Source organism: Dermochelys coriacea, chromosome 6 (assembly GCF_009764565.3).
Source record: "Dermochelys coriacea isolate rDerCor1 chromosome 6, rDerCor1.pri.v4, whole genome shotgun sequence".
NCBI lineage: Eukaryota > Metazoa > Chordata > Testudines > Dermochelyidae > Dermochelys > Dermochelys coriacea.
In genome coordinates this window covers 120,047,736-120,060,890 of record NC_050073.1, presented here as the reverse complement: position 1 = coordinate 120,060,890, position 13,155 = coordinate 120,047,736, and the positions used below count along the sequence as shown (strand labels likewise).

General features: G+C 43.0%; 2 protein-coding genes across 3 annotated transcripts in view; one reads left to right on the top strand and one right to left on the bottom strand.

Moving 5' to 3' along the window:
- The window catches only part of FBXO34 (F-box protein 34), an 89,909-nt gene that overhangs the window by 75,137 nt on the left and 1,617 nt on the right, over positions 1 to 13,155 (top strand). The window lies entirely within an intron of this gene.
- ATG14 (autophagy related 14) overlaps positions 351 to 13,155 on the bottom strand; it is a 34,036-nt gene continuing 21,231 nt past the window's right edge. Inside the window, exons 6-10 of the mRNA XM_038407199.2 lie at positions 12,430 to 12,659; positions 6,103 to 6,220; positions 4,966 to 5,056; positions 4,776 to 4,861; positions 351 to 3,548 (exon numbers count right to left, since the gene is read on the bottom strand). Of these exons, the coding sequence (XP_038263127.1) occupies positions 3,242 to 3,548; positions 4,776 to 4,861; positions 4,966 to 5,056; positions 6,103 to 6,220; positions 12,430 to 12,659 (832 nt within the window). The 3' untranslated portion in view covers positions 351 to 3,241. The remainder of the gene's footprint in view (positions 3,549 to 4,775; positions 4,862 to 4,965; positions 5,057 to 6,102; positions 6,221 to 12,429; positions 12,660 to 13,155) is intronic.

Sequence of the window (13,155 nt, the reverse complement as noted above, 5' to 3'; positions counted from 1 at the left end):
GAAACTTCCCCATATAGTAATGTCAACTAGGGAGGAGTGTTTTTTCTTGGCAACATTTTTATATCAGAAAGAGCCTCAGTGTAGACTGTAAATTAAACTGGCAAAAAAGTGCTTCTGCGAGTTCAGTGCATGTTGCTAGTCAGTAGGCTATACCAATCAACGCACTTTTTGGCCAATATAACTGTGTGAACACTAGGAGGGGTTTGCCACCGTAGCTATACCAGCAAACCATTTCTAAGGTAGACCTGACTCAAGTGCATAAGGTACATTTAAATTCTATAAACACTGATGCTCTTTCCCCATATTTATGAACAAAACACACTTTTTTTTTTAAATACACCTTTGGAAAATTACCGTTAAAGATTTATTGCAGTAATACAATAAAATTTAGATAAAACATTTGTGTTTAGTTACAGCAGTTTGGAAGTTGCAGAGGAAGGCACAGCTTTTCAAAAATGACTAGTGATTTTTAGGTGCCCAGTTTGAGACACCTGAAAGGGGCCTGTTTTTCAGCTGATGGTTCTCAGCCCTGTCCCTGAAAATCTTGGGTTAGGCACTTAAGATCACTAGTTGCTTTCAAAAATCATGGCCTAAATGGAAATTCCTGCATTCATGGTACCGTAAATCATTTAATAAATTCTCTATTGGCTGCCTTCAAATAGAATATGCATAATTGAAGGGCGGTTTCCCCCTCCCAACCCCTGGGAAAAACAAACAATCTATTAACTAATCCAGTCAAGTGCACTCAAGGTTTGGACACAAACCATCCCGCCCCCATCACTGCAAACCATTTTTTTTCCTTTTTTTTTTTTTTAAGAAAAAAATTCTGTATCCTGTTACAAAAGCATTTATTGAAAAGATATGTCCCATCTCATTGTAACAATCTTTTGGTGCCTCTGCACACTTTGAGTGAAATGACATGTGTGCAAAGAAATTATTTTAAAATATGGAAAACATGATGTTTATGACGGTCTATGGCTTAAAGATTTTTTGTGAAGTACCTAATTAAGTTTAGTGTATAAAACTGAAATAAAACTTTTTTCATGTAAATGCAAGAACTAATAAGTAGCACATAAAACAGTGGTAGAAATGTGTACGTAAAAGGATATTTACATGGTGTGGTCCAGTGCAAAATAAATGGAGAACCGAATAGTATCAGAGGTGACACGAAGAGCCCAAAATACAGTACTTGTGAGCATGTGCTGGTTGCTCACACACTCCAAGGGATCTGATCGGCTGCAACTAGTAAAGTGCTTTTACTTAACACAGTAACAGAATCCTAGCTTCCCCCGTCCTTGGACAGAGTTCTAGTCTTATCCTCAGCAGCAGTCTCTAGCGACCTGGCAGTCTTAATTCAGACTATATTAGAGCAGGATTCTTGACTATTCTCCTATTAATTCAACTGTTCCCTTTCCCAGAATGAACCCCAGTCTTGGGTTTCAACTAAAGCAGTTGTATGGATTCAGGGAAATCCCATCTAAAAGTTTACGTTCCAACATTACAGATTTAAGGGTCTTTGGTTTAAAAAAAAAAAAAATTCCCCAAAGTCACAAAATAAGAAAAAATTAAAGGAATCCCATATCCCCGAAGGCTTCTTTGTCACATCCTCACCCCTGAGGCTACATGGAAAGAGCTGCCATACAAAAGAGGGAAAAGGGAGAGAGAAGAGCTTGTGATTGGTACGCTTCAGTAAAAGAGCCCATCACTGTGTGTAAATCTGCCTGGACTCGGGGGCAGAGAAGTATTACAAGTTGCCCTTCTTCCAGCACTCCTTGCTGGAGTTACATGAGCCAGCATTCAGGAAGTCATACATCTCATTCTTCTAGTTAGAAGAAAAATCACTACAGAGGGAAAGGAAGAGTGAGGTGAGCAAGCCCCAGAGCCAATATCTGACAAGTGCACACGCACCCAGAGATGACAAAGTAATCCCACATAAGCTCACTGCAATCTACCACCAGCTGTTTGTACAGGAACAGACGTGTCACCATAAGAGAACAATAAGATAGAATGGCTGAGATCTTCCATTTGAGGGGAGTGGGAGGGGAACATGTGTTTATGCCATTTACTCCATGAAGAAGTAAAATCATCTCAGCTGGATAAAATGTAAATCATGTTTCTGAAGCTCACTGAGAAAAACATTTGTACGCAAATTAATACGTATCTGCAAGGCAGGAGGCTGCAGAGGGGCGCTTGCTAATGAAAGTGTCTGCCCACACATCTTCCTGTGGTTTTTCAGGCAGGCTGACTGCACCATAAGCATTTCTGCAGTGAAATGGACTTCTCAGTAGTTAGTGAGCAAGAACCCCCCCCCCCCACTATAAACACAAAATAAAATAGCTTTTCAAATGCATGGAGACCACACAGCTTCATTAAACTAGCTTGAAGTGAAAACTGCAACCATGGAGCTGTTGTAATTGATGGATATTATTGCAGCAATGTCATCCTTCTGTATTGGCGAATGTGGGTCCAGTTAAGAGAATGTCCAGTGTTTCTTTGGTGTGTGTGGTATTAATAGTAAAAACCCTGGGTGCTTTGAACAGCACAACCTGAAACTTTTAGACAACCTGCTAATGAAAACAGCGTGAAATGAACCAGTTTTCTACCCCAAGAGCATACCCAGAACCCAATTTTTAAAAAGCAATCAACGTCGTAAGTCACAATCCATGCTGCTTTCTCTTAAAAATATGGCAACAAAGATGAAAAACCACATTAAAAATGTTCATATCCCAGATGAACAAAAAAATGATTTCAAGATGTACAGTTGTGCTGTAAGTTTTCTATGCAGTATGTGACCCAGATCTAAACACACACAAACAAAACTCTGTAGGGAGTTTAACCAAATGTGACTCATGTGTGTTTGCATCACTGTCCAGTCTGAATTTTTAGCAGCTTTCTCCCCATCCTTGTCCCTGATCTGAGTATTCCAAACCTCCTCCTCCTTCAGGAAGTAAAAATCTGGACACTGCTGCAGGGCCCTTTTTCTTCACCATTCAACAATGCAGACAGAATTCAGAGACAGCAAGTGCTCTTATGGAATAAGTCAGAAGCGTAGGTCTAGCTAATTTACAAAACGTCACCGTCACAGTCATCTTGAGTAAATAAAAAGGTTCTTCTGGTTTACAAAATTAAAGTCTGACCTCTTGCATTCCAGGCACTACTTAACTCAACATGTAAGGGTTATTACAGCATTGGCGGGGGAGGGATTCCTTCCGCAAGGCCTATGATCCTTCCCGTGTGCTCGTTAACGGTGTCCAGTGTATGCCTTGAACCAGGACGTCACGGAGGCTGCAGCAGAAGAAATCATTCCACCCGCGCTGCTGCTGGCGATAGGCGGGGAGGCCTGTGTGCTCCGACTCTGCAACATCTCTACCGGCTGAGAGGGGATATCGCAGAATCTAGGGCTTGGCAGATTCTCCCAGTCCGTCCCTAGGTCAGTCTCTTCGTCGCTGACGTGCTCATCTCCACTCTCATCCGTTTCACCAGCAGCACCGGGATCCACCAACTCCATGGAGTCTTCAAGATCAGCACTTATTTCAAATGGCCCAGACCTGTGAACACATCGACACAATCCCATCAGCCCCCACAGTGAAAAACAGCAGAGGAACTACACCTTGGGTACATCGGGAAGCAGATCAAGGCCAAGTAAGAGCATAAATCAGCTATATTACATAGTTACCATGTCTCTATTACTTGGCTGAGAGAAATACTCAGTGATGACAGCATATGCTGAGGAAATGGTGAGTGATACTGAAGTTTTGGTCTACAGAGCAACGAAGAGGGAGGAATTTCTAACAGTGCTCTGCTTTGGACTTTGAAATATTAAAAAAGCCGCAGAGAAATTATTCACCAACAGCCATGATGGTGGAAGTCTCTGACTGCTACAGAACAGCTGGTTTTAATTTTTAAAGCTAGCTCAGTATAAAATTCAATATACTGGGATGTGTCCAATATCAAATTACCCATTGTAGATCTCCACCATGTACAAGATCCAGGACAAACTCATAGGTGGAACGCAGGAGCCCGTACTTGTAAATGTATTTGCTCAGCCTGATTGTATTGTTCCGTGATGCCACACAAGAAGCATGGGTTGATTTTCTGCCCCCATCTTGACCTGAAAAGACCAGGAATGGCCCTCTAACTCCTATCTCCTGCCTGGTGTGCACAGGGCATCCAACAGCATAGTACTCTTAACCCTGACATTTCTGAATTTTCAAGTCTTCACAACCTTAATGTTCTTTTAATGTAGTTTCTTTTAAACATAATTTCCTGGATTTTTAAAAACCCAAACTGAAAAAAAAAAAAAATTACAAATTCCAGCATCATGTGGAAGCACATTGACTCCCACATGGCTCATCAGCAAGGTTACACCTCTCGATCTCTCTCTCTTTTTTTTTTTTAATAAGCTAAACAGATTGATCTCTTTACGTATCTCATTGTAAGGCATTGTATCTAAAGCCTTCAGATAATTTTTTTGCTCTTTTCTGCACTCTCTCCAATTCTACAACATCTTTTTAAAAACATGGACAGAATTCTATGACATACAGGTCCCCAACAAGGGTCCCAAATGCTATCCTCCCCCATTTCCACACTGGAACCATCTTGATTGCCACAAAGGAACCCCTCTAGTTTGCTGGGTCAGCACCTTCCACAGCTGCAGTGAAGAAGCAGGATCAGCCCCTGATAGCAATACTAACCATGATGATAAGTTAAACCTTTAGAATTTAAAAATAAATTCTACATTATGGAGACAAGACAAAAACGTTCCATCTATTTACCTGCCCAAGTTTTCAGTGTCTGGACTGACCAGGTACATAAGGTTCCTGAGTGTATGTAGTGGATGCAATAAATCTAAATTTACATGCTAGAAAAATGGAGAAAGAGGAAAAAAAGTAGTTACTGGAGGATCCTTATAACTTCAGTTATTTTAAAATATGTTCAAAGAATCTAAATATGTATTCACCAGACCTGAGAAAAACAAAGATAAAGGATATTGGCATTCAGCTTCTTCACTGCCCGAGTAAACTTCCACCTGCTGAGGTTCTCGCTACAGAACTCGCTGTTAAAAAAAAAAAAAAAAAGCACACACACACACACACACACACACACACACACAGAGAGAGAGAGAAAAGCTGTTGATATTGTCTTGAGTCAGTAACTTGATTTTTATTTCAGAGCACTCTGTTGGCTTATCACCATATGCTTACAGATAAACACCCCCATGTTAAACATTTGTTTAAAATCAATCAGAGCACCAGTGTCTAGAGCATTTGTGAGAACACATATCCTCACCTTGCAAGCTCACTAATTTTTACCAGACAACACCCATTTGGGGCCAGATTCTGCCCACCTTATTCCCATGAATAATGCTACTGGCTTCAATGGGGTAAGTTAGGAGAACAGAAAGGCCCATTAGGGCCAGAGAGTTTCTCTTAGCAGTTTAAAATTCTAGCTTTAAATACTGAAAAAGTCTCTGTGGTTCAGACCTCTGCAGGGTTGACGGAGCCCTCCCCAGCCTAAGTAGATAAACTGAGCTCCATACAGTCTGGTGGATATGGAGCCCACCTGCTCTGCACAGACATTAAAAGACTCAATGGCACTTTTGAAAAAATGTGGAGTTTGCATAGTGCTTCCCACTGGTTTGGCTCCTCATCCCAGAGATGGCTGCATTGTAGTGGTGCAGTGCGTATTATAGAGCTCCAGGCTTCAGCCCTTTCTCAACATGACTACTACTGAGTCACATGACTAAGTTGTTGAACTGGGCCATAGAACTGAAGCTCTGTGGGCTCCTTTAGGATGAGAAGTGCTCTATTAATCCTAGGTCATACTGCATTCCTACACCGAGATCACTGAATGCTTGTAGTGGAAAAACTACAAATCTGACCTATCCTGAAAAGTCTGGGCTCTCAAAAACATATTAACTGGACTTCAAGCCCCTATTTGCCATCCCAAAGACAAGTAAGTTGCACAAAAACGTAAAGCCATTACAAACCAGCCAGCCCAGGTAACAGCTTCTTGTAGGTTATACTCACAGAAGAAGAGTGAACTAAAGTCATCTCAAAATTGGTCAGCCATTCAGCTTCTTAAAAATGTGGAACCACTTGCCTGTTACACAACTTCTTGGGAAGATTTACATCAAGTATATGAGACAAAATGTTAACGAGTTGAGTTGCATAGCACAATGCAGCACTGATGGTATAGGCAGGATTATTATGCTCCATATCTAAAAGAAATGAAGAAATCATTTCATTATGGCTTTAATCATATCCTGTTAATGAAACAGACCCAAGACAGCATCATTTATCAGTATTCAGAACCTTGGGAATCCAATACTCAGTCACAACAGGGCTGCCAGAAGTTAGTAGAAAACAGTAATTTTTGGAATATTTGTTACATTTGCTCTACAGCATGTAAACCATGTTAACAACAACTGACATTGTTTTCTTCTATTACACTTCTGTATTATATATCTTACTAGTGTCTCCCCACCAGAAGAGAATTACAAAGTTTTGATCCCTTTATGAGCAATCCTTCATCTCCTTAGGACTATGGTGAAATGGCTCATTTGCTGCTACAAAGCTACACAAAAAAAGAAAAGGAGTACTTGTGGCACCTTAGAGACTAACAAATTTATTAGAGCATAAGCTTTCGTGAGCTACAGCTCACTTCATCGGATGCATTTGGTGGAAAAAACAGAGTAGAGATTTATATACACACACACAGAGAACATGAAACAATGGGTTTATCATACACACTGTAAGGAGAGTGATCACTTAAGATAAGCCATCACCAACAGCAGGGGGGGGAAGGAGGAAAACCTTTCATGGTGACAAGCAGGTAGGCTAATTCCAGCAGTTAACAAGAATATCAGAGGAACAGTGGGGGGTGGGGTGGGAGGGAGAAATACCATGGGGAAATAGTTTTACTTTGTGTAATGACTCATCCATTCCCAGTCTCTATTCAAGCCTAAGTTAATTGTATCCAGTTTGCAAATTAATTCCAATTCAGCAGTCTCTCGTTGGAGTCTGTTTTTGAAGCTTTTTTGTTGAAGTATAGCCACTCTTAGGTCTGTGATCGAGTGACCAGAGAGATTGAAGTGTTCTCCAACTGGTTTTTGAATGTTATAATTCTTGACGTCTGATTTGTGTCCATTCATTCTTTTACGTAGAGACTGTCCAGTTTGGCCAATGTACATGGCAGAGGGGCATTGCTGGCACATGATGGCATATATCACATTGGTAGATGCGCAGGTGAAGGAGCCTCTGATAGTGTGGCTGATGTGATTAGGCCCTATGATGGTATCCCCTGAATAGATATGTGGACAGAGTTGGCAACGGGCTTTGTTGCAAGGATAGGTTCCTGGGTTAGTGGTTCTGTTGTGTGGTGTGTGGTTGCTGGTGAGTATTTGCTTCAGATTGGGGGGCTGTCTGTAAGCAAGGACTGGTCTGTCTCCCAAGATCTGAGAGAGCGATGGCTCGTCCTTCAGGATAGGTTGTAGATCCTTGATGATGCGTTGGAGGGGTTTTAGTTGGGGGCTGAAGGTGATGGCTAGTGGCGTTCTGTTGTTTTCTTTGTTGGGCCTGTCCTGTAGTAGGTGACTTCTGGGTACTCTTCTGGCTCTGTCAATCTGTTTCTTCACTTCAGCAGGTGGGTACTGTAGTTGTAGGAATGCATGATAGAGATCTTGTAGGTGTTTGTCTCTGTCTGAGGGGTTGGAGCAAATGCGGTTATATCGTAGCGCTTGGCTGTAGACAATGGATCGAGTGGTATGATCTGGATGAAAGCTAGAGGCATGTAGGTAGGAATAGCGGTCAGTAGGTTTCCGATATAGGGTGGTGTTTATGTGACCATCGCTTATTAGCACCGTAGTGTCCAGGAAGTGGATCTCTTGTGTGGACTGGTCCAGGCTGAGGTTGATGGTGGGATGGAAATTGTTGAAATCATGGTGGAATTCCTCAAGAGCTTCTTTTCCATGGGTCCAGATGATGAAGATGTCATCAATGTAGCGCAAGTAGAGTAGGGGCATTAGGGAACGAGAGCTGAGGAAGCGTTGTTCTAAGTCAGCCATAAAAATGTTGGCATACTGTGGGGCCATGCGGGTACCCATCGCAGTGCCGCTGATTTGAAGGTATACATTGTCACCAAATGTGAAATAGTTATGGGTCAGGACAAAGTCACAAAGTTCTGCCACCAGGTTAGCCGTGACAGTATCGGGGATACTGTTCCTGACGGCTTGTAGTCCATCTTTGTGTGGAATGTTGGTGTAGAGGGCTTCTACATCCATAGTGGCTAGGATGGTGTTTTTAGGAAGATCACCAATGGACTGTAGTTTCCTCAGGAAATCGGTGGTGTCTCGAAGATAGCTGGGAGTGCTGGTAACGAAGGGCCTGAGGAGGGAGTCTACATAGCCAGACAATCCTGCTGTCAGGGTGCCAATGCCTGAGATGATGGGGCGTCCAGGATTTCCAGGTTTATGGATCTTGGGTAGCAGATAGAATACCCCAGGTCCTGGCTCCAGGGGTGTGTCTGTATTCAGGGGATACCATCATAGGGCCTAATCACATCAGCCACACTATCAGAGGCTCCTTCACCTGCGCATCTACCAATGTGATATATGCCATCATGTGCCAGCAATGCCCCTCTGCCATGTACATTGGCCAAACTGGACAGTCTCTACGTAAAAGAATGAATGGACACAAATCAGACGTCAAGAATTATAACATTCAAAAACCAGTTGGAGAACACTTCAATCTCTCTGGTCACTCGATCACAGACCTAAGAGTGGCTATACTTCAACAAAAAAGCTTCAAAAACAGACTCCAACGAGAGACTGCTGAATTGGAATTAATTTGCAAACTGGATACAATTAACTTAGGCTTGAATAGAGACTGGGAATGGATGAGTCATTACACAAAGTAAAACTATTTCCCCATGGTATTTCTCCCTCCCACCCCACCCCCCACTGTTCCTCTGATATTCTTGTTAACTGCTGGAATTAGCCTACCTGCTTGTCACCATGAAAGGTTTTCCTCCTTCCCCCCCCTGCTGTTGGTGATGGCTTATCTTAAGTGATCACTCTCCTTACAGTGTGTATGATAAACCCATTGTTTCATGTTCTCTGTGTGTGTGTATATAAATCTCTACTCTGTTTTTTCCACCAAATGCATCCGATGAAGTGAGCTGTAGCTCACGAAAGCTTATGCTCTAATAAATTTGTTAGTCTCTAAGGTGCCACAAGTACTCCTTTTCTTTTTTTGAGAATACAGACTAACACGGCTGCTACTCTGAAACCTGTGATTATGCAAGGCACTGAATTTAGCCGTATAGAGTGGAAATCTGTCAACTTCATGAAAAAACTCGCACAGATACAGACAGACATCATCTTCCTCTCCAAATGCAAACAGATGGACATCATACCGAAAGGACTGAAGGTAAAAAATCCATTACAATCTACATACCACACAGACTATGCTGACAGCTTGTGCCACACACTCTCAAGGAAACTGCGGAACCACCTGATCAACATCCTCTACAGCAAACAGGGAAAGATTAAGAATGAGCTCTCAAAACTGGATACTCTCATAAAGAACCAACCTTCCACACAAACTTCCTCGTGGCTGGACTTTACAAAAACTAGACAAGCCATTTACAAAACACACTTTGATTCTCTACAAAAGAAAAAGGACACTAAGCTATCTAAACTACTATATGCCACAAGGGGCCACAACAATGGTTCCCGTAACCCACCCAGCAATATTGTTAATCTATCCAACTATACTCTTAGCCCAGCGGAAGAATCTGTCCTATCTCGGGGCCTCTCCTTTTGCCCCTCCACCCCCACGAACATGATACAGTTCTGTGGTGACCTAGAATCCTATTTTCGACGTCTCAGACTCAAGGAATATTTCCAACACACCTCTGACCAACATATTAACCCACAGAGACCTTCCTGCCAACACTACAAAAAGAAGGATTCTAGGTGGACTCCTCCTGAAGGTCGAAACAGCAGCCTGGATTTCTACATAGACTGCTTCCGCCGACGTGCACGAGCTGAAATTGTGGAAAAGCAGCATCGCTTACCCCATAACCTCAGCCATGCAGAACACAGTGCCATCCACAGCCTCAGAAACAACTCTGACATCATAATCAAAAAGGCTGACAAAGGAGGTGCTGTCGTCATCATGAATAGGTCAGAGTATGAACAAGAGGCTACTAGGCAGCTCTCCAACACCACTTTCTACAAGCCATTACCCTCTGATCCCACTGAGAGTTACCAAAAGAAACTACAGCATTTGCTCAAGAAACTCCCTGAAAAAGCACAAGAACAAATCCGCACAGACACACCCCTGGAGCCAGGACCTGGGGTATTCTATCTGCTACCCAAGATCCATAAACCTGGAAATCCTGGACGCCCCATCATCTCAGGCATTGGCACCCTGACAGCAGGATTGTCTGGCTATGTAGACTCCCTCCTCAGGCCCTTCGTTACCAGCACTCCCAGCTATCTTCGAGACACCACCGATTTCCTGAGGAAACTACAGTCCATTGGTGATCTTCCTAAAAACACCATCCTAGCCACTATGGATGTAGAAGCCCTCTACACCAACATTCCACACAAAGATGGACTACAAGCCGTCAGGAACAGTATCCCCGATACTGTCACGGCTAACCTGGTGGCAGAACTTTGTGACTTTGTCCTGACCCATAACTATTTCACATTTGGTGACAATGTATACCTTCAAATCAGCGGCACTGCGATGGGTACCCGCATGGCCCCACAGTATGCCAACATTTTTATGGCTGACTTAGAACAACGCTTCCTCAGCTCTCGTTCCCTAATGCCCCTACTCTACTTGCGCTACATTGATGACATCTTCATCATCTGGACCCATGGAAAAGAAGCTCTTGAGGAATTCCACCATGATTTCAACAATTTCCATCCCACCATCAACCTCAGCCTGGACCAGTCCACACAAGAGATCCACTTCCTGGACACTACGGTGCTAATAAGCGATGGTCACATAAACACCACCCTATATCGGAAACCTACTGACCGCTATTCCTACCTACATGCCTCTAGCTTTCATCCAGATCATACCACTCGATCCATTGTCTACAGCCAAGCGCTACGATATAACCGCATTTGCTCCAACCCCTCAGACAGAGACAAACACCTACAAGATCTCTATCATGCATTCCTACAACTACAGTACCCACCTGCTGAAGTGAAGAAACAGATTGACAGAGCCAGAAGAGTACCCAGAAGTCACCTACTACAGGACAGGCCCAACAAAGAAAACAACAGAACGCCACTAGCCATCACCTTCAGCCCCCAACTAAAACCCCTCCAACGCATCATCAAGGATCTACAACCTATCCTGAAGGACGAGCCATCGCTCTCTCAGATCTTGGGAGACAGACCAGTCCTTGCTTACAGACAGCCCCCCAATCTGAAGCAAATACTCACCAGCAACCACACACCACACAACAGAACCACTAACCCAGGAACCTATCCTTGCAACAAAGCCCGTTGCCAACTCTGTCCACATATCTATTCAGGGGATACCATCATAGGGCCTAATCACATCAGCCACACTATCAGAGGCTCCTTCACCTGCGCATCTACCAATGTGATATATGCCATCATGTGCCAGCAATGCCCCTCTGCCATGTACATTGGCCAAACTGGACAGTCTCTACGTAAAAGAATGAATGGACACAAATCAGACGTCAAGAATTATAACATTCAAAAACCAGTTGGAGAACACTTCAATCTCTCTGGTCACTCGATCACAGACCTAAGAGTGGCTATACTTCAACAAAAAAGCTTCAAAAACAGACTCCAACGAGAGACTGCTGAATTGGAATTAATTTGCAAACTGGATACAATTAACTTAGGCTTGAATAGAGACTGGGAATGGATGAGTCATTACACAAAGTAAAACTATTTCCCCATGGTATTTCTCCCTCCCACCCCACCCCCCACTGTTCCTCTGATATTCTTGTTAACTGCTGGAATTAGCCTACCTGCTTGTCACCATGAAAGGTTTTCCTCCTTCCCCCCCCTGCTGTTGGTGATGGCTTATCTTAAGTGATCACTCTCCTTACAGTGTGTATGATAAACCCATTGTTTCATGTTCTCTGTGTGTGTGTATATAAATCTCTACTCTGTTTTTTCCACCAAATGCATCCGATGAAGTGAGCTGTAGCTCACGAAAGCTTATGCTCTAATAAATTTGTTAGTCTCTAAGGTGCCACAAGTACTCCTTTTCTTTTTTTGAGAATACAGACTAACACGGCTGCTACTCTGAAAGCTACACAAAACCATCTGGGGAGGTCTCAGTCCTTAAGTGCCTTCTGCTGGCCGCACAACTTAAAGTTCTACAGACTGAGCCAGATCACTGAGAAAGTCAATAAAACTTTGCTTCTTACCCGGTCCTTGTGTAGTTTTTTTCTCTTCCACCCAGTTGTAATAAACTGAATAGTCTCCATTATTAGGAAGACTTATCCAAGGCCCTGCAATGCTGATGCTGGTGTCCCCATTGTGGTCATCACACACCCATCTCCCAGAGAGATACGTAGTTCTCCTGGCTTCTGCAAGCTTGCTCACAGTGCTAGAGGTCATGGCATTGTCACTCTCAGAAGAAACATCTGCAGGGTCTCTGAAAAAACACATTGTTACCCAGAGTTTTTAGAGCTCTTTAATACAGGCAATGGGTTTGGCAGTCATTTAGTCACATATCAAGGACAGCAAAATTCCTGAAACAATAACCTGCAAAAATCTCTGCTCCCAGGATAACTTTTCTTTGCATTTTCTGATCAATGGTCCCAGTTTTTTGTTTATTTAAATCTTCCAGTATATGTTTTATTTGATGGGTCTATAAAGTTTCCTTTTACATAGTTTCAACTTTCTGTATTTTGTTCAACGTATTCACCGTAACAAACGCAGTCAAACTCTTTGGGTGAATATGGGAACTTGTAGCGCCTAGCTTTGCAAAGGCTGTACAGGGGATTCCCCAGCCCAGCCCAGCCCATGACTCCAGTTCAGCATGTCACTTAAGTACATGCCAGACCAACTACATGAGTCCTCTCACTACAGTGGAACTATTCATGTCCTTTGGGCACATGCTTAAATACCTTGCTGAACTGGGGCCTAGA